The sequence below is a fragment of the Perognathus longimembris genome, chromosome 1, assembly GCF_023159225.1.
Source record: "Perognathus longimembris pacificus isolate PPM17 chromosome 1, ASM2315922v1, whole genome shotgun sequence".
Lineage (NCBI taxonomy): Eukaryota > Metazoa > Chordata > Mammalia > Rodentia > Heteromyidae > Perognathus > Perognathus longimembris.
The window spans coordinates 146,563,314-146,581,712 of record NC_063161.1 but is presented as its reverse complement, the minus strand read 5'-3'; the positions used below and the strand labels follow the sequence as shown (position 1 = coordinate 146,581,712).

Sequence of the window (18,399 nt, the reverse complement as noted above, 5' to 3'; positions counted from 1 at the left end):
CAAGTGCTTTGATAGTCTTACCCTGGCCACGAACACATGCCCTGCCCTAAAGGGAACACGGTGGCTTCCTGTTCCACTTTTCCAGGAAAGACTTCTGCTCCCTGAGCTTCGGTGGGTCCATCTTGAAGCACTGGTGCTAAGTCTCCAGGCACCTCTGCTCTCTCTCATTACAGGCCTTTCCTCTTGGACACACAGTAACGACACTGGGTGTGCTGAGTAAAGAGGATGTGGCTCCATGCATGCTCAGATAACCTTTTGTGCCAGACAGCACTCGAGATTGCCCCATAAATCATGCTGAGCATGAGAGAGGACATTCAATTCCCTGGGCTCTTCATCATGATCAATTAGGGAATCAGCTCAAGAGGTCAACATCTCTGCCCTTCAATAAGGGTCAGATTTCATGGGCTTTGAGTATCCCCGGAAAACTGTGGAGCTGGTGATGAGTGCATCTTGTCTCAATACCTGGTTTCGACCAAGCAAATCCCTGGCATTGGGCCCCAGCTTGCTGCCCTACCCCCCTCACTCTGAGCACTTCTTGATCTGGCTATCATAACAGAGAATTCTGAAAATGCTATTTTCTCTCCTCTGGAGGCAGCTGAAATGCCAGGGAAAGAAGCCAGGTTCTTGAGTAGGATAAGTCTCGGGACTTGGGGCAAGTTCCTTTGCCCTTTCAGGATTCAGTTGTCTTATCTATTAAAGGTTATTGAAAAGAGAAGAAATGATGCCTTTTTGTGCTGGATACAAGGTGTGACAAGTACCCATAGATGCATGGTATGATGCAAACTCTCTGGTTCCCAGTAGAAGCAGGTACCCTGGATCCTGATCAGCTCCCTAAATGTGATAGGTGCAAGTAATGTGTCTCCTCTCCTCTCCTCCTTTCCCCTCCTTTTCTCTCTTCTTCTCTTCTCCTCCTCCTTTTTTTCTCCTCTTCTCATGCTCCCTCATTGTCTCCCTCTCCCTCCTTCCCTCTTCTCTTTCCCTCTCTCTCAGTCTCTCTTTCTTTCTCCACCTCTCTCACTATTTCTTGCCTGACAACTTCTCTCAAACCCCTTCTGGAAGCCTTCTGTGTCCCACTTGGTAACCAGCAGCTTTTCTGTAGGAAACTGTCCATATTTTCCCACCATGCCCTCACCAACATCCCTTCCTTGAACCACTGCCCGCCCCATGCACCTCTCCACTCCCCTCTCATCCCCACAGAACAGAGTTGGTCCCAGTCTCCTTCTCTGTCTCCCTCCCACCTGGGCAAGGGTCTCATGTGGCCTACTCACTTTCCCGAATGGACGTCCCCTTCCCACTGTTTCCCATTCCCTCATGGGCCTGTCATACCTATGGCATATCCATCAGGGCACTGTAGCTTGAGGTTGCTGTTGAGCTTGTTTGGGGCTGAGCATTGGCCTTGCATCTCCGGGCAGACAAAGAAGGAGCCATTCCAGGTGCCATCTTTCCGACAGTGAATGGTGTTGCTTCCTTGTCCCTGAACATGACAGACACACAGTCAGAACCAAGACAGACCCAACATGAGAGACACACAGGTCCAAGACAGATCCCAGCTGCCAACAAGACCCACCTGTGTCTCAGAATAAAAGTGTAAACAATTTCTCATCTCTCCATAGCTCTGGTATTATTCCAAAATAATGAGTTGACAATGTCTGAAACTCAGTCATCTTGAACGAGGGGTATTTTATTTTATTTTTGTATCTCTACAGAAGAAACTGAAGAGGACTTAGAGCAGGAAGAAATTTGCTCCAGGATTTCCACACAATGTAACTCCCAGTTTCCCTAATTCTTAGTTTAAACGTCTTTCAGGAATTTCAATCAGAGCCATCACAGCTTGATTTGTGTTGTTTGTTATTGCTGTTGTTGTTTGAGATAGTAGGAGCCTGTCCAGTCCTGTACATACCCAGATGGCAAGCACATGTGTCCTGAAGCTGCTCCTAAGGAGATATGTACACACCAAAGCTTGTTTCCTCATAGCTCATGAGGAAACATCATAGGTCATGATTCTGCCTGACATGCTCAAGTGTGAAACTTTGTCTTCCAAGGGCTTCTTTCTTCCCTGCCCTTTCCTTTACTTCCAGTCATAATGACCCCAAGAGGCTGCTGTGGGGATATTTCTATCTATCTTCCCCCTCACAATTCTTTGAGACAAGTGACACATTCTATCTTAGTCTGCAAAGTAGTACTCAAGGCAGCTTAAAGACACAGGGCCTTCTTCAAGCCCTTGCCAGCCTGCAAGACTCCAACATAGATATTTCAAAACTGCCTTTGAATTAAAATATTTCTTCTTTAGTGTTCACTGTGTGCCCAGATTTGTAGAGCACAAAGGTAAAGAGGGCCAGTATGTATCCTATGAGCCAGTGGTGGGAAAGCAGTCCTGGGAGCAGCCAGTCATGTGTGTGATTGCTCACTGAGAAAAGGCCAAGATGGCCCTAGAGCTATGAGTACTGGGAAAGATTGACTGTCATGGCACAATTCAGAAAGGTCACACTCAGAGGAGGTGACTTACAGGAGAATCTTCAGGAATAGAGGGTTCACAGGCAGAGGCAGAATGGAGGGACATGCCTGGAAGACAGAAGGGCATGTACAAATGCAGGTCAATGTAGTGAGTACAGGAGAGGCAGGTGTGGTTAGGGTTCTCAGCCTCAAGGGGGGAAAGCAGCAGATGGTAGAGCAAAGGATGATGGAGCTTTCTAGGCTAGCTTCAGGCCAGTGGTGTCTACTGAAAGGAAATGAAGATTCATGGATGTTTTCAGTGTAGGGATCTATCATTGGAGAGATCTCAGAGTAAGCTGCACATCACCTTCCTTTGAATAGGACAAGAAACCGAATGTGAAGCTGGAGAGTCAGACCACACTCCCTCAGAACAAAACACCAGATAGTAGCTCTTATGACCTTCAGCTTCTCTTCAGACACCTGTGTGTGCCCTGCAAGCCCTCCCCCTCCCCCACCAGCTTTACTTGTGCTTAGTTCTCTAAGCTCCCTAGCTGGCCACAGCACCAACACTAGCACTGAAGTTTAGGTTCAACTTCCTGCAGTTCTAAAGCATCATGTGCCTTGCTTTTATGCTTGCTCTTCCCCTCTGTTTCTCTGCCCTCCCTTCTCTGCCCTTAGTAAACAGCTGATCTGGCACATCCGTTGCTGACCTAATTCCATCCAGGTTTTGCACAACACACTGCCTCCATGTCTGGGGCATGGAGATGGCAGCTACCTGTCTTGACGACTGTTTCCCAACTAGTCAATGGAGTTTTGTTTTTATTCATTTTGTATTATCTTTAAGTAGTTGTACAAGGGACTTGCCATTGAACAAAGCAGTTTATGAACACAGCGTATCTTGATCAATGTCACCCCTTTCCACATTCTCACCCATCCCTCCCCTCCTCACCCTTCCCTTGCTCTTCTTAAATTTGTAGGATATACATTGGATTCTTCCCTGCCTTGTCCCCCTCTTCTCTATGAAGCCTGGATGGTATGCCCTTCATCCCCATCAGTGCCTTCTATCACGCCTGGCCATTGGTCCATTCATTATTCAACTCTCCATGGATATTTTTGTTTACTCAAAATTGGCTATTTACTCAAAAATGATAAGTATAGGTAGGCAGTGATCTTTTCTTTCCCTAAAGAAAGTAAACAAATGCATAGTTGAGGAAATCAATGGAGAAATGCATGAGGAAATATGTGGTGAAGAGGAATTAAATAAAATCTGAAGTGCCCTGGCTGAGAGAACAGCTGCAAGGAGACAGGATTGAGAGGAGAACAGGGCCTCCTCTCTCCATCCCCTCCAGGCCAGCAGGAGAAGGGTGACAATGCGGGGAGGAGGTGGGGGAGCAGTGTCTCCTGGCCAGAGGAGGTCACCCGGAACACTCAGCTCTGGGGTAACTCACAGAGTCACTCTCCGCATCTTGACACAGGCTCACAGCAAATTGATGCAGCTTTATATGGTCTGTGTGAACCCAGACTCTCCCTCTTGGAGCCCCAGGCTCCAGGCCCCATGATTCTGCTGGGCCCTCAGAGGAGTAGGAAATTGACCCCAATTTCCTGAAGCCTTGGCCTGGGCCTATGATGCATTTGGCCTCCAGCCCCTGAAGGGCTGCAGACCTCAGCACTCCATGGGCCAGAGCTGGCTGGGGAGCTAAGTTAGCAGCAGAGAATGTATTAGAACTAGCTGGAATCGGCTCAGGCAGCTCTAAGGGGAGGAGGACACACCACAGAAGGTGGGAGAATATGGTTTCCAGTCTCTGCCTCTCTCTCCTCCCCGCTCCACCACACATCTCCCTCCTGTTTGGCTCCTCTAGCCCTTCACACTGCAAAATCTGACTTTGAGAAAGTATGGCATGTTTCTGCTAAGAAACCTCCAGTCCTCTAAACAAAGCAGGCTCGCTCTCCAGGGCTTCCACAAGGGAACCTATGGTGACATTACTCCTGCCCCTCCCCCAGCTCTGCTGCACACTGCCCTTGCTTCCCCAACCCCACCCCTTCGCCAGTGCTTCCAGCTCCTCCTTTGGGATTTGGTCCTGGCACCCACAGCACCTGCCAACCACCTGATATGTAGGAGATCTTTGCCTTTGCCAGATCTAGTTTGAGCACAGAAGGTCTGACATTGTTTAGCACGCAATCTGGGAGGCTCTGGGACCATTTCTGTGGGCACTCCCAGGGAACTACATCAATAGACGTGTTCAGCTCCCAAAAGACAAGAGTTCTTCATGCTGAAGTCAAATTTCCTGTCAGAAGGCTGAATATCCTTCATCAAAACAGTTTGCCTCTCTGTGCCTGTGTATCTGTCTGCTAAAAAGAAAAGAAGACAAAAACAACAACCACTAAAACAAACTCATATTGAACTTTTTTTTAACTTCCCTACCATGTTAGCCGAAATGGCCCACAAAAAGCCAAAGGCATTTAACAAGGTTTATTATCACAAACAACCGCATGCCCAGTGTCCTAGAAACCATTTTAACAAACAAGTAAAATGGAAATCATGTCCTTGTTACAGGTTTGAAAACTGAGTGGAAGGAAATATGTAAAGCCTAACTCCCCCATACTGTGCTGTGATTAGCTAAGGTCATGATGCCTCTAGTCTCTAGGGAACTTCAGATCCAAGCCAAGTGGATGTCATGGGGCTCAAATGAAGCCATTCATATGAGCACTGTGCCTAGTGACTGGAAAGTAGGAGGGGCTCACTGAGATGTAGCTCCTGCCAATCATCTGTCTTGACCATCTGTTTCCCTCCAGGAACACGTATAGATAGCCTCGGGAGGGAGAATGAGTAGCGAATGCATAGAAAGGAATCTTGGTTCTGCTGGTCATATGTGAGTCTCCTTTCTGGGTTTCAGCGGTTCCCATCTATAAAATAAGTAAGTGGGTTGCAATGGGGGTGGTCTGAGGTCCTGCTGGGCTCTATTAGTGTGTGGCTCTGAGATTTCTCTGATATCCTCTAGGCAGCCCTGGGTGTGTGTGCCCATATTTAACAACTCTAAAATAAGACACTGCCCCTGCCACCCCATGGGAGCTACGGTACATCCAGGGCAGAGTCCATAATGGCAAGGGCCCAGCTCCTCATTCCACGTGGCAGACAGGTTCTCCTGGCCACCCTGTATGACCCCTCCATGCAAGGATCTGGTGTGCTGATTCTCTCATCCTTCTTTTCTCTGCTCCTGCCGAGTGGCTGAAACGCATCAGGTATACTATATAGTCCAGAAAGCCCTTAGCTCCTCTGGCCCTCCTGTTGTAGGCATCTTCTGCAGACCCTATCTCCATTCCAAAGCTGCTGCTCCCCTGTTAACCCGAAAAGCTTCTACAGTGATCCTCTGTCACTGCTCTCTGAACTGTATTAAGTTTTCAGGCAATGCGCACTTTTCCCCATCTGCCCTTTGCCTTTAGGCTACTCTGGAGATGTTTAGGGATGGGGGAGGTGGGGGGGGGGAAGCGGGCTGTAGAGTCAGAATGCCACCTACTAACTCGGCACCAGGGGCAAGAACTCAGCTTCCTGGCCTTCTTTTGCATCTATAAAATGGGGATATCCTTTCTTTTTCATGACTTTTCCAATTAAGAGAGTTTGCACTACTAGCTTAGTAATTGTCTCCACTCTCCCCCCTCTTCCCCTCCCCCCCCAAAAAAACCAAACCCAACACAACACTGGAAGAAAGCCATTATTAGTTGGGGTCTCTGCCTTGGTTTAGAGGGACAAGAATACTGTAAATGCTGGAGATAAGTAGGGTATGAGGCTAAGGATGGTGCTTACAGTTAAATTTGGACCAGTAGAATTTACTATTTAGTTGCTCTGTTAAAGCCACATGTAACTGCATGCATAGTACAGATGTGGGGCATTCCTTTCTATCAGGAAGGTCTCCGGGGTAGGGCTGGACTGGGTGGCCTGGAGAGGAGATTTAGTCTATAGGTTTCTTTGAGCAAGTGTCCAGGTTTCACTACAGCTCATGATGGTCTCCCCAACCACACCCTCACTTTAAACCAGTTAAGTGCCTATTCTCAGTCCTCCAACTTTCTGAAGGAGCCAGAAGGCCAAATTTCGATCCATTGCCTCTATTTTCAGGTCTTCTGGAATTCTACATAGACCTACCCATTTTGTCTTTTAAAAAAAAAATCTACTTTATTGATGTCTTCTTTAGGGCTGCCACGTCTGGTCCTATAGGCTGTGCATTGCACAAGTTCAACAACACCCATAGTCTATTTTCATGATCAACTTGCTGAATCTTCACCAATAAACAGAAAATTTAAAAAGACAGGTAGCATATTATTTTTCCCTAGCCCCATTTCACACACAGGAACATTAAGTTTAAAAGGTTAAGTAACACATCCTGTCCCCCAGGTAGAGAGTAGTAAAGTTGTCATTCCAACTCAGGCTCCAGACCCACTATTAGATTGGCTCCCACAGAATGAATGAAGTAAAGGGCTTTAAAAAGAAAAGAACTTCATTTGCTTTTCGTGGCAGGGAGAGGGTAGGAGAGATGTTTGTGAATCTCCCCTACAATCAGCCCCATCCTTTCCTGCCAAGATCTGGGAACTTGTTTGGAAAGCATAGACTTTCTGCTCCATGCAGGCTGTTGTTGGATTTAAGATGCTCAGGCTGTAAGTTTGTGCTGTTTATAGGCAGCCAGAGGGGATCTGAGGTGAATACTAGCTTTGGCTCTCAGGCCTCTGGTCTGAGGGTAGAGGAAATTCATTTTCAGTACAAACTAGAAACGTCAATTGTGTTAGGAGCCCATTTGGCACGTGCTTCCTCCTTCTCTGAGCTAACAAGCCATTCCCTGCTTCTTCCAGTCTAGCCTCTCTCTCTCTACAAGCTGCCAAGCAGCACCGCCCGGCCGAGTCATCTGATAAATTTACATTTTCCTCTCCTTTAAATACAAACTGGCTGTGGAAGTTACTTGGCAGGCTCTGGGGCAGACTGGGTTTCAGTTTGATAACATGACCACAGCCAGAATGTTATTTGGCTGAGCAGTCTGGGTAACTGTTAGCAACAGTTTTACATAAGGGAGTGAGAGGGAAGTTGAGGAGCCTGCGAGAGGCCGTGGTGGTAATCCATACCTTCACCTCTCTGGCACTGAAGCTCCTTCCCAGCCACTCAAGGATAGCAATGACTCCCAGGAGTGCATACCAGCATCCATAAGTGTACACAGACACCTGCAAGTGTGCACTGTGAAGGCTTGCAAGGGGTGCCCGCTGGACTACAGTTAGAGTCACCTGGGCTCTAACTCTGACTCTGCTGATGCCAGCTGTGTTAACCCCATGGAAGCAACAACATCTCTAAGTCTTGGTTTTCCTCTCTGGAAAGTGAATAAATCGACTTCATTGTGCATTTCTGCCCTTTCTCATTCCCTTAACAATAGGCACTTCCTGAGGACCTAGAGGAGGACCTACTAGGTGCCTAGCACTGTTGGAAGCACTGAAGACACAGGGTGACTAGAGACACAGTGAAGGGCTTCCCAGGCTGGTGTGAGGATGAGGAATGGATTGTCTATGCCCTGACAATGTGATTGTGGCCAATATTGATTGGGCTGATCCTTTGGTGGGGCACTAAGCCAAGCAGTGGAAGAGATGATGTAGAAGAGATGATGAGGAAGGCTTCTCAAGGAAATGTGTACTTGAGCTGTAATGTAGAGGGCAAGCAGGAGGACTGGAAGGAAGGACATAAGGAGGGAGGTAGAATGCTGTGGGGTGGACCTGGGTTTTGTCCTAGGGGAAATGGAAGGCTGTTGTTCGTGAAGAGCTTGTAGCAAGAGAATTAATATTACTAGAAGAGAAATGATCAAGAGGCTGGGTGGTAGCCCAGGACAGAGATGATAGGGACTTCGCTGAGTTGTGGTGTAGTGGCAGAGGGAACAGAGGGGGTACTTTTAGGAGATGTTTTATAGGATGAATAATATGACTTAGATTTGAGAAAGAGGAGTTCTGGGTAAGGGTTTAGCAGTGGTATTTGGAGGCATGTACTAAATAATGAAGATGGAAAGCTAATCGACGATCAACCCCTGACTGGGGCACGGAGATTGAACTCCAGACTCAGCTGGCAGATGCCCCGGGCCCTTATAAGCCATAGGGCTTGGGTTATTGGTTTTAAGTGATGGGTTCTAAGAAGATGATGGGGTTGGGGGTAGACTTAGGGATTCTTTTGGCTTTTATTCCTCTTTCATGAATGTCTACAGGCAGAGGTTGGGTGTAGGAATGTGGGAAAATTCCCATTCAGAGTTCCTTCAGCAAAGGCAGACAGGAAAGCGAGGCTGTTTCTCAGTCATGTGTGGCTTGTGATAAAATTCAAATGCTGCAAGCTCCAGGAATCCTCCTTTTCTTCTACCATGTTCTCTAATCTGCCCTTCTAACCTGAACAGGACCTCCTTTATCTACTTCAAAGTCAATGTGGATTCTGACCCATTTTGCCAGCAAAGTGGCAAAAGTTCTACTCACTCCTATCAGAGTCACTTAAGCTATCCATTTTTCTATGCTAGAATTTCCTTGCCTAACTACACCATACATAGCTGATGGATTTCAGTGTTCAAATATGTTCAAAGCTAATGGTCTCTGATTAAATAAAATGATATTACAGGGAGAAAAACAAAACTTGGAGAGGCTATAGTTGGGGTCCAATTTCATTCTTTCTTGATTTTTTTTATATGGGGGAGTGAAGAAATAGTGTCTTACCATGTAGCCCATGCTGGTATTAAACTTAAGAACCTTTCACATAAGCTGTGCATCACTACACTAAATTTAGAACCCAGTTTGATTCACTTATGCAGTCATAGCATTGCTATTTTACAACCTGGGCCGGTACAGACAAAATCCTGGAGAGAGTGGTCATGAGACTGGTCTTAAGTAAGCAGGAGGGAGGAGATGGGAGGTGTTGTTGCTCCCTAGTCCCACGGGGTTTACCTGGGAGCTTTCGTTGTCTTCACACTTGATCTTACACTCGCTGTTGAACTGGAAGCCATTAGTGCACTGGTAGAGCCCATGGAATTTGGGTGGGGGTGGGTCACAGGTAACTGGAACACAAGCTCCCTCCTGCCAGCTGCCATCTTGGGTACACTGAGTCTTGAAACCCCGCCTTTTCAAGAAAGAAATTGAGGAAAAGATGCCTCAGAGACCAAATGGCTAGATTCATGACCATCCCTAAATACTGCCAGGTAGCCTCATATTCTCTTTCTTATCCATGATTCTCTATACATCCTATTGAGGGAGGAATACATGTGGGGATAAGGAAAGTTGCTCATGCAACTGCATCTGCAGAAGTAGGTGGGGATGTGGGACTTCTTCTCAGTTACATACGGGGTGAGAGGAAACTCAAGCCACACCCCCATAATCCTCTCTTTTCCTTCCAAATGTGCTCATGTGACATGAGTAATCACATCAGCAATCACATGGGGCACTATGTTCAAGGCACTGGTTCTTCACTACAACCTTAGGCGATAACTTTGTCTTACTCATGTTGGAGAAGTGTAAGAAAGTGAAGACACTTACCTGAGAGCACACAGCTGACCTGTAGCTAAGCTCACTTGGTTTGATCTAAAACTAACCTTTTGTGGGCTCCGCGCAGAACAGAATGGGATATGCAATGGGCCTTGCCGCTAGCACTAAACCAAAGAAAGTTCTCAGCTCCACCCCAGAGCCCATGAGAATGCTCCCAGCTCCACTTACTTCTTTGACTTCCGGGAGGGGCTGGGCACATGGTATCCAGGTTTGCACTTGTACTTGCAGAAGGAGCCCACCTTGTGCTTGTTCTCATGACACCTGGGAGTCTGGAGATCTGCGTTGGGGATTGGAGGTGGAGCAAGGCACATGAGCTCACACAGGGCCTCTGGAAAGGACCACAGTCCATCTTCCATACAGGTCAGGAAGCTGTTATTGCCTGGAAAGCACAATGGATTTTAGCCAACCTGACTCCCCAAAGGCATTCCATCCCATTCCACTCACAGTCAAGGGGGTGAATTACCTCCATGTTTAAGTGAACTGAAATCCAAGCCTTTCCACGTCTGGTTCTGAACTTCCCATGTGATCCACCTTCCCTCACCATCCTCCTATCCACTCCCCTGCCTTCCAGGTATGCACCCTTGCCCAGGAACAATGAACTTGCTTTCTGGATAGATACCAGCCTAGGCTCCTACCAGAATCTATTCCAGATTCACATAACAGTGTGCTGTGTGACCTTAAATTGCCACTGCTGTCCAGGCGTGCCCCCCCACCCCAATGCAAGCCTAGGCCTTGTTTTCTCCTTCTCCCCCTCCCTTGCCTGGAAGAGGCAGCATCAATGCCTCCTATCGGGAGGCTTGATTTTCTGTTCCAGGCCCCAGCGCTCAGGGAAGCTCTGCCAAAGCTACAGAGGCAGCAGCACTTCCGGCTGCCTGTGCCAACTCTGACAGAGTGCTGATGGCCACTGGGACGCTCGCCTGATAGGGGAGGTTGCAAATCAAAGTAAAACCTAGGAGTGGTGCTTTTTCACTGCCAGCTCATATATTATCAAGGCACAGCCTGCCCCCAACTCCCCACGACAGTGAGAGGGCCTGGAACTGCTGTCTCTCCATGGAACTCTCCTCTATGTTTATTACTGAATGGGGTTGGTCACCAGGGCAGGAAGTATGTGGGAAGCTCTGGGTTTGAAGGTGGATGGAGTGCAGTGATGGGGGAGGAAACTGACATTTATTGAACAGTTACTATGTACAAAGTGTTTGCGATATTCAAGCTCATAAGGGTGTGCTTAGCAAGACAATTCTCATCTAGAAAGAGGATCTCAGAGGAAGTGACTTGAACCAGTTCTTGACCATAGTAAAAGACCAAAAAAAAAAAAGGAAAAAAAAAAGCCAGGTTCAATGTACTCACAGCCTTACATATGAAACTGTAACCCCTCTGTACTTCACTTTGACAATAAAGGAAAAGAAACAATTTATAGTCTAATGACAGAGAACGTTTATGTTCAGTGGGAAGCTGGACACAGATGCTGAGTAGAGTCCTGTTTTTCATTGAGGGACAGTCGTCCAAGTTCAACTTTCTATCTATAGAAAGGAAAACCATTGCTCCTGCCTTCAGGGTTGAGAAGATGAAATGTATAACACTTATGCAACTGGTCCTTAGAGTGGTGCCAAAGCTAGGCATGGGGCTGCCCACCTGGAATCCCAGCACTTGGGAGACTGAGGCGGAAGGACGGAGAGCTTAAGGTCAGCTTCATATGGAAGCTCCATTTCGAAAAAAGAAAAAAAGTGCCACTAGTGTCCTCATGTGCTTATTGACTTGTTCTCTTCCTCTCAACTGGTCTGGAAGGATTGCCTGAGTTGTCTAGGGCTTTCATTCATGTAACAAGCATCTATTTAGTGCTTCCTGAGTGCTATCTTTTGTTGTTGTTGGTTGGGGAGCAAACTAACTAAATTAATTAGTTAAAAATAATTTTAGGGGGGCTGGGGATATAGCCTAGTGGCAAGAGTGCCTGCCTCGGATACACGAGGCCCTAGGTTCGATTCCCCAGCACCACATATACAGAAAACGGCCAGAAGCGGCGCTGTGGCTCAAGTGGCAGAGTGCTAGCCTTGAGCGGGAAGAAGCCAGGGACAGTGCTCAGGCCCTGAGTCCAAGGCCCAGGACTGGCCAAAAAAAAATAAAAAAATAAAAAAAATAATTTTAGGGGGTGGGGATATGGCCTAGTGATAGAGTGCTTGCCTCACGTACATGAAGCCCTGGGTTCGATTCCTCAGCACCACATATATAGAAAAAGCCAGAAGTGGCAGTGTGGCTCAGGTGGTAGAGTGCTAGCCTTGAGCAAAAAAGAAGCCAGGGGCAGTGCTCAGGCCCTGAGTTCAAGCCCCAGGACTGGCAAAAATAAAAAAATTAAAAATAATTGTAAAAATTAAAAAAAACAAATTCAATAAAACAAATTAAAAATAGTCCTGCTCTCTTGGAGCTTATGATCTAATGGGAGTGGGAAGAACGTAATTATAAAAACAACAACACACATGTAAGTCATCCAGTGTTCTCTAAAGTGACAAGAACAAATCACACAGGAGAAGGAAGGCAAGGGAGAGAAGGTTTTACAGTTTTTAAGTCTGCTCCTCCACCCCTCCTACCCCCATCCATTTTCTACTCTCTCCTCCCTGGTTAGTGTGATTGACCTGGTTAGATTTAGTGTTCCCAAATCCCCCAGCAAAGCACCAGGCCAATGCCAGCTATGGCTCTTTTCACATAACAAGAATAAACGACATGGGAGGGCCATTCGTTTGGCTTCCCAAGAAGCAAAGAGGTTTCCAGAATGCCAGATACTCCACATTTCTATTCTGCATTGCTTTTGGGTCAGAGCTTTGGGACACTCAGGTATAGCTTAAGCTTAGTGGGAAGGGGATCTTGCTCAGGGGTGATAAATATGGAGAAAGTTTTAGGATTCTTATCAGAATATCAGTTTCTATGTCAGGCAGGCAGGCATATCACAAGTTGTCAAGTGAGATTCGTAGCTCTTCTGCCATAAGATAAAAATGACAGAATGCGAGCTAGGCATTGGTGGGTTCGTTCATGCCTTTGGGGGACAGTTGTGAGTAAGAAAGCCAACCAATAATGCAAATCCCTGATACAAGCACAAGAAGACAAAAACAAAAGATGCAAAATAATGACAACCACAGCCAAGCAAACAAACAAACAAACCTCCACCAGAATCCTAAGCGAGAGAAAACACAAACTACAAATGCACATTCAGAGAGACAGTAAACAGGAGTTAACAGTGTCAAAAGAGGAAGGAGGCTAAGGAGGAACTGGTGATTCAGGACCATGGGGATGTACCCCAGCCACATGGGGGAAAATACCTCATGTGATGCAGACAGTGAACTGTACAGAATCAGGATTTCCAATCTCTGGCTGTAGTACCACCCACATCCAACAAGTGACTTTGAAGAAAGTACAGTATGATGGATGTAGTCTGTACCCATTCCTCATGCCCTTGGTCTTGGCCTCCACGCTATGAAGTATGCATGCTGCAGTGAGGAATGTTATTCTGGTCTTACAGACACATGCTGGGTTCACAAACAAGTACCAATGTTCCTGAAAGTGGCATTCAGTCAGTGGTGGAGATGGGGGGTGGGTCGTATGTCAGGTGCAGTTTTGATCACTCAGGCATGTTCCATGCTGTCCCTCAGACTTCCTAAGAGTGACTGAGCTCCAGCTGGCCTTCAGTGGTAACTGGCTTGAGGAAATAACCCCTGTTGGATTGTCGATTCTGTCTTCTCTCCTTATCCACTTACCCTTTGTGACTCTGGTCACAAAGCACAAACACACTTGAGCCTGGATTTCCTATTAAGTCCAGGGTAAGAGTGTTGATACTGGATGTTGGATTCCTGCTTTTTAATTTGTACATATCTTAAGGTCGGGAAAATAAATGCTCCCTAACCTTCTATAAATGTAGCTATGTAAGTTTCAGCCTCTTGTGAGAGGAAAAACAAGTATAAACTTCTAATGTCAGAAGATTGGTACTTTCTGTTATCCGCCAAAATATTACCTAGAGAATCTAGTCTCTGGGAATGCTTTTAAAGAAAGATAAGTTCTGGTATTTTATGGAGAAGTAAGTTAACTATAATCCACGATACTGTATTGAGTATTTTTCAAATAGGTAGAAAAGATTGTGAGTGTTCTCAGCACAAAGAAATGATGTCTAAAGTGATAGATATGTCACCTAACCTGATTTGGTAATTACACAACCCTTATGTACAGCTATCAAAACAACACTTTGTCTCCATAAATACATGCAATTATAATGCATAAATCAATTTTGGGGTAAATATTGAAAGTAATATTTCCCAATAAAGGAAATATGTCTCACTTTCAGTCTGATTTTCGTAGCATTTTCCCACATGGTGTTGGCACTGCCTGGGTTATTTATAAGCTAAGGGGCTGCATTTTGTACATTCTTTATTCCCAGCCTGTAGCCTAATGCCCACCACATAATAGTCCCTCAATTTTTCAGATTTCAGTATATGAAAGGATATTTGTCATGGTGGAATTTGAAGAAAATTAAAATGCAGCTCATTTGAATGAGGACAAGCAAGAGTTCACAAGGCTGCATTAACCTAAAGCTAGTACAGGTGGGACTGCAAGGTGGTTCCTTTCACTGTAAAGAATAGCTGCTAATAAGAAGTTGCAGAAGTTGAAGGAGAGGAGGTATAAATAGGAGAGGTCCAGGTCAGAGAAGAAATGGGGGCACAAAGCATTTTAGACTGGCCCCTTTCCCAAAAATAGCCCCAGCTACTTCAGCTAGCATTGGAGGTGCAGCAAATCAGAAAAAAGCTGAGACGGAAGTAGAGTCATCAAAAGAAGCTTGCAATTTTCTGCCAATTTTCATTTGAAAAGCACACTGCTAGTCTCCTGGGATCCTGGAACCCAGGAGCACTGTCTGCATTGTCCTTGGCATTTCCAGGAAGCATGGTGCTTGCTCAGTAATGTGTGACCACAGCACCAACATGGCTGCATTAGATGGTACTTTAATTGTCCACGTGCCCATTATTTTTTTTCCTTTTTATTATGATTATCATTCAGTAATTGTACAAAGGGGTTGCCATTTAACAAAGCGGTTTAGGACTATAATATATCTTGACGAATGTCATCCCTTTCGACATTCTCACCCATCCCATCCCTCCCCTCCCTTCCCCTCCCTTTCTCTCACTCCTCTTAATTTTGTAGGATGTACACTGGATTCTTGACTTCATTCTCCCCCTCCTCTCTTCATCCTCTTGCCCCATGACCTGATCCCACCCCATCCCACGCCTTTTCGGTAGCCACTGCCTGGGGTTTTATTTCACTGAACTTTAATTTTGCCTTCCTAAGGAATTTAAATATTTGAGCTCTCCCTTGAATCTAGTGTATTTCAGTTAATACATCTGAATACACATGCATACCACAAAATATATTTACTGATGAGTTTGTAAGTGAAACCCAACATCTACTTACAAGGGAAAACATGGATTTTTTTTTTGTCTCTCTGAGCCCAAGTTACTTCATTTACCATAATTTTTTCTAAGTCTTTCCATTTCTTTACAAATGGTACTATATTATTCTTTCTAGAGGATGCATAAAATTCCATTGCACATGTACACCACATTTTTTGATCCATTGAGGGCCATCTTAGCTGATTTCATACCTGGGTTGTGGTGAATAGTGCTGAAAGAAATATGATTGTGCTGGTAGCCTTCCTGTATCCTGGTTTATTTTTAAATGTCAGAAAAGAATTCTATGGAGTACTATCTGGAAATGAGGCAGTGGGGTAGAAATGGTAAAACCCAAATTCATCATTAATACCACTTTGTAAGTGAGAAAACTAAGATGTTGATAGAATTAAATAAATTGTTGGCCAAACTTGAGATGTGGATCAACCCAAGAATGCCTGGATCCTAGTGATCAGCCCACAGTGGAACATCTACCTAGCCAAAGAACTAGTATTCAAAGAAAAAAAGTCCCGTGGAGCCAGAAACTTAGACCCACAGAATAGCCTGGAACTAGTTAGAGTAGAATTTCACTACCCTCCCTCCCCTCTGTCCAAATTTCCTTTGTGTCCAAATTAGTGTCCAAACTTCCTTGCTAGCATGTGTGGCCCACTTACTATTCAAATATTAAGCACAAAGGAAGGAAAGCATTCTTAGAAGCAGTCATTATTTTAGATGGTTGATGGAAAGCCCTTCCTAGGGAAAGATAGAGAGGAATCTAGAATGTTGGAGACATGTGTGCAGATGTGCAGACAGAAAAAGAGGAATGCAAGATAAACCATTTCACCATAGCTAGGGAAAGAGTGAAATGCTGGGCATCCTCAGGAATGGAAACTCACCTCCGCCCAGCTCTCACCCACTTTCAGTACAGCCTAAGACATCAGAAGAGACTCAGCAGTACTGGATGTCTTAGGGAAATACATGAGCAGTTTGAATGTTCAATGCTCAAATTAAAAAGGGCAACCGTCAGAGCTAGAAGCAGAAAGAAGACCTTTCACATGCTTGTGTTAGAAATGATACCGCCCCCCCCCCCCCGTGCAGTAAATATTAAATGCACCCAACATGGTTGAATTGAATTAGGGTTAATGAGGTAATATAAGTAATATTGTATTTTTAGCCATTTAATTAAACATGTATAGGTTTGATCCTGAGGCTGTTTTTTCTGAATTTGAGAGGACTTTTACTCCATCATGATTTTTGGAGATTCTGTCTAGGTTCATTTGATAAAGAACCGAGGCAAAAGTTATTTTAGAATATTTTGCATAAATCCTGAAGAGAGGTTGGCATTGAAGCAAATGTGTCAGAATAAGTAGGGGAAATTAGGAAATTTGGAATACAGAAGCAAGTAGGATTACGTTGCTTATGTTAATTTAGTTCTTTGGGATGACAGCCAGGGAATGGTCTTGGGTGATAGCTGTTGTTCAGAGCACACCAGCCCTAGGGACTGGGAGGAACATGGAACACAAAACAGTTCTCCACAGTTTCAACACCAAAGACTCTTCAGGATAAAGAAGTCAGGGCTGGGAAGATCAGCCACTGCTCAAGTGTGTGTGAAATGCTTTTTGGAAAAAATGAATATATATTACACCTGTTCTCTAACTATGGTGTTCTGTATATATCATCTACCAAGCCTTAGTAAGCCTATTTTCTAAATGAGTATATATGGAGGCTAGCAGGTATGGAATTGTTCACCTAAGACCAAAGAGTTGGTCTGGACCAGAGTCAAGAGTAGTGTCTTGTACGTCGTTCTTTCTCATTTTCTGAGCTCTTTTGTCTTATACTATATCTCAAAGAAAGAGCACAAGCCAGGCACTGGTGGTTCACATCTGTATTCCTAACTAATCAGGAGGTTGAGATCTGAGGATCGCAGTTCAAGGCCAGCCTGGGCAGGAAAGTTTGAGAGACACTTATCTCCAATTAACTACCAGGGGAAAAAAAATAAAAACAACTAGAAGTGGTGCTGTGGCTCAAAGTGGTAAACTGCTAGCCTTAAGCAAGAGTTCAGGGATGGCACCTAGGCCCTGAGAAGCCAACAAAACAGGGAGGGAGGGAGGGAAGGAGGGAGGGGAAGAGAAAAGAAGGAATACAAAAAGAAGAAAGGAGGGCTGGGAATATGGCCTAGTGGCAAGAGTGCTTGCCTTCTGCAAATGAAGCTCTCCGTTCAATTCCCCAGCACCACACATATGGAAAACGGCCAGAAGGGGCGCTGTGGCTCAGGTGGCAGAGTGCTAGCCTTGAGTGGGAAGAAGCCAGGGACAGTGCTCAGGCCCTGAGTCCAAGGCCCAGGACTGGCAAAAAAAAAAAAGAAGAAGAAGAAGAAGAAGAAGAAGAAGAAGAAGAAGAAGAAGAAGAAGAAGAAGAAGAAGAAGAAGAAAGGAGGGGAAAGAAGTGAACAAAATAATGTTTTGATCATCTCTTGTGCTCTGGCTTGAAAAAGACAGCAAAGTGGAGTTGAGAAGGTAAAGAGGGAAGGATCAAGAGATTCTTCCAAAACAGGCTGCCAGCAGATCCACACAGAAGCTAAGAACAGGAATTTGTGTACCAGATCATGCTGGTAGCAGGCTACATGAAATGGCAATTAGTCCTACTGAGTCAGTATGGCAAGGAAAGAGATACTTGGTGCTCTTCTCAAAGTTGGGATCAACACCTCCCTAGGCCACATCTCAATAGCAGAATCACTCTGCTCCTCCTCCCTCCCCCCAGTCAGTACAGGACCCCTGGCAGGAGGATCACATCATTTGGATGAAAGACGATTATTAGGCACAATAAAAGCTGTAATAATGAATGCTAATTTATGCACCTCCTTTTCCCAAGGGTCCTTGATTGAGGGAAGTGCGATTTCATAGTCTGGAGTTATTAATACATCCTACAGTCCATTGATAAATGGGGCTAAGCAATGGGCTTGGATGTCTAGAAGTTGGAGGGTTTCCAGTTGCTACTCTCTCTCTCTCTCTCT

General features: G+C 45.4%; 1 protein-coding gene across 1 annotated transcript in view; it reads right to left on the bottom strand.

The window, feature by feature from the left end:
- The window catches only part of Pappa (pappalysin 1), a 226,571-nt gene that overhangs the window by 29,709 nt on the left and 178,463 nt on the right, over window positions 1-18,399 (bottom strand). Inside the window, exons 16-18 of the mRNA XM_048340520.1 lie at window positions 10,138-10,348; window positions 9,376-9,547; window positions 1,327-1,474 (exon numbers count right to left, since the gene is read on the bottom strand). Of these exons, the coding sequence (XP_048196477.1) occupies window positions 1,327-1,474; window positions 9,376-9,547; window positions 10,138-10,348 (531 nt within the window). The remainder of the gene's footprint in view (window positions 1-1,326; window positions 1,475-9,375; window positions 9,548-10,137; window positions 10,349-18,399) is intronic.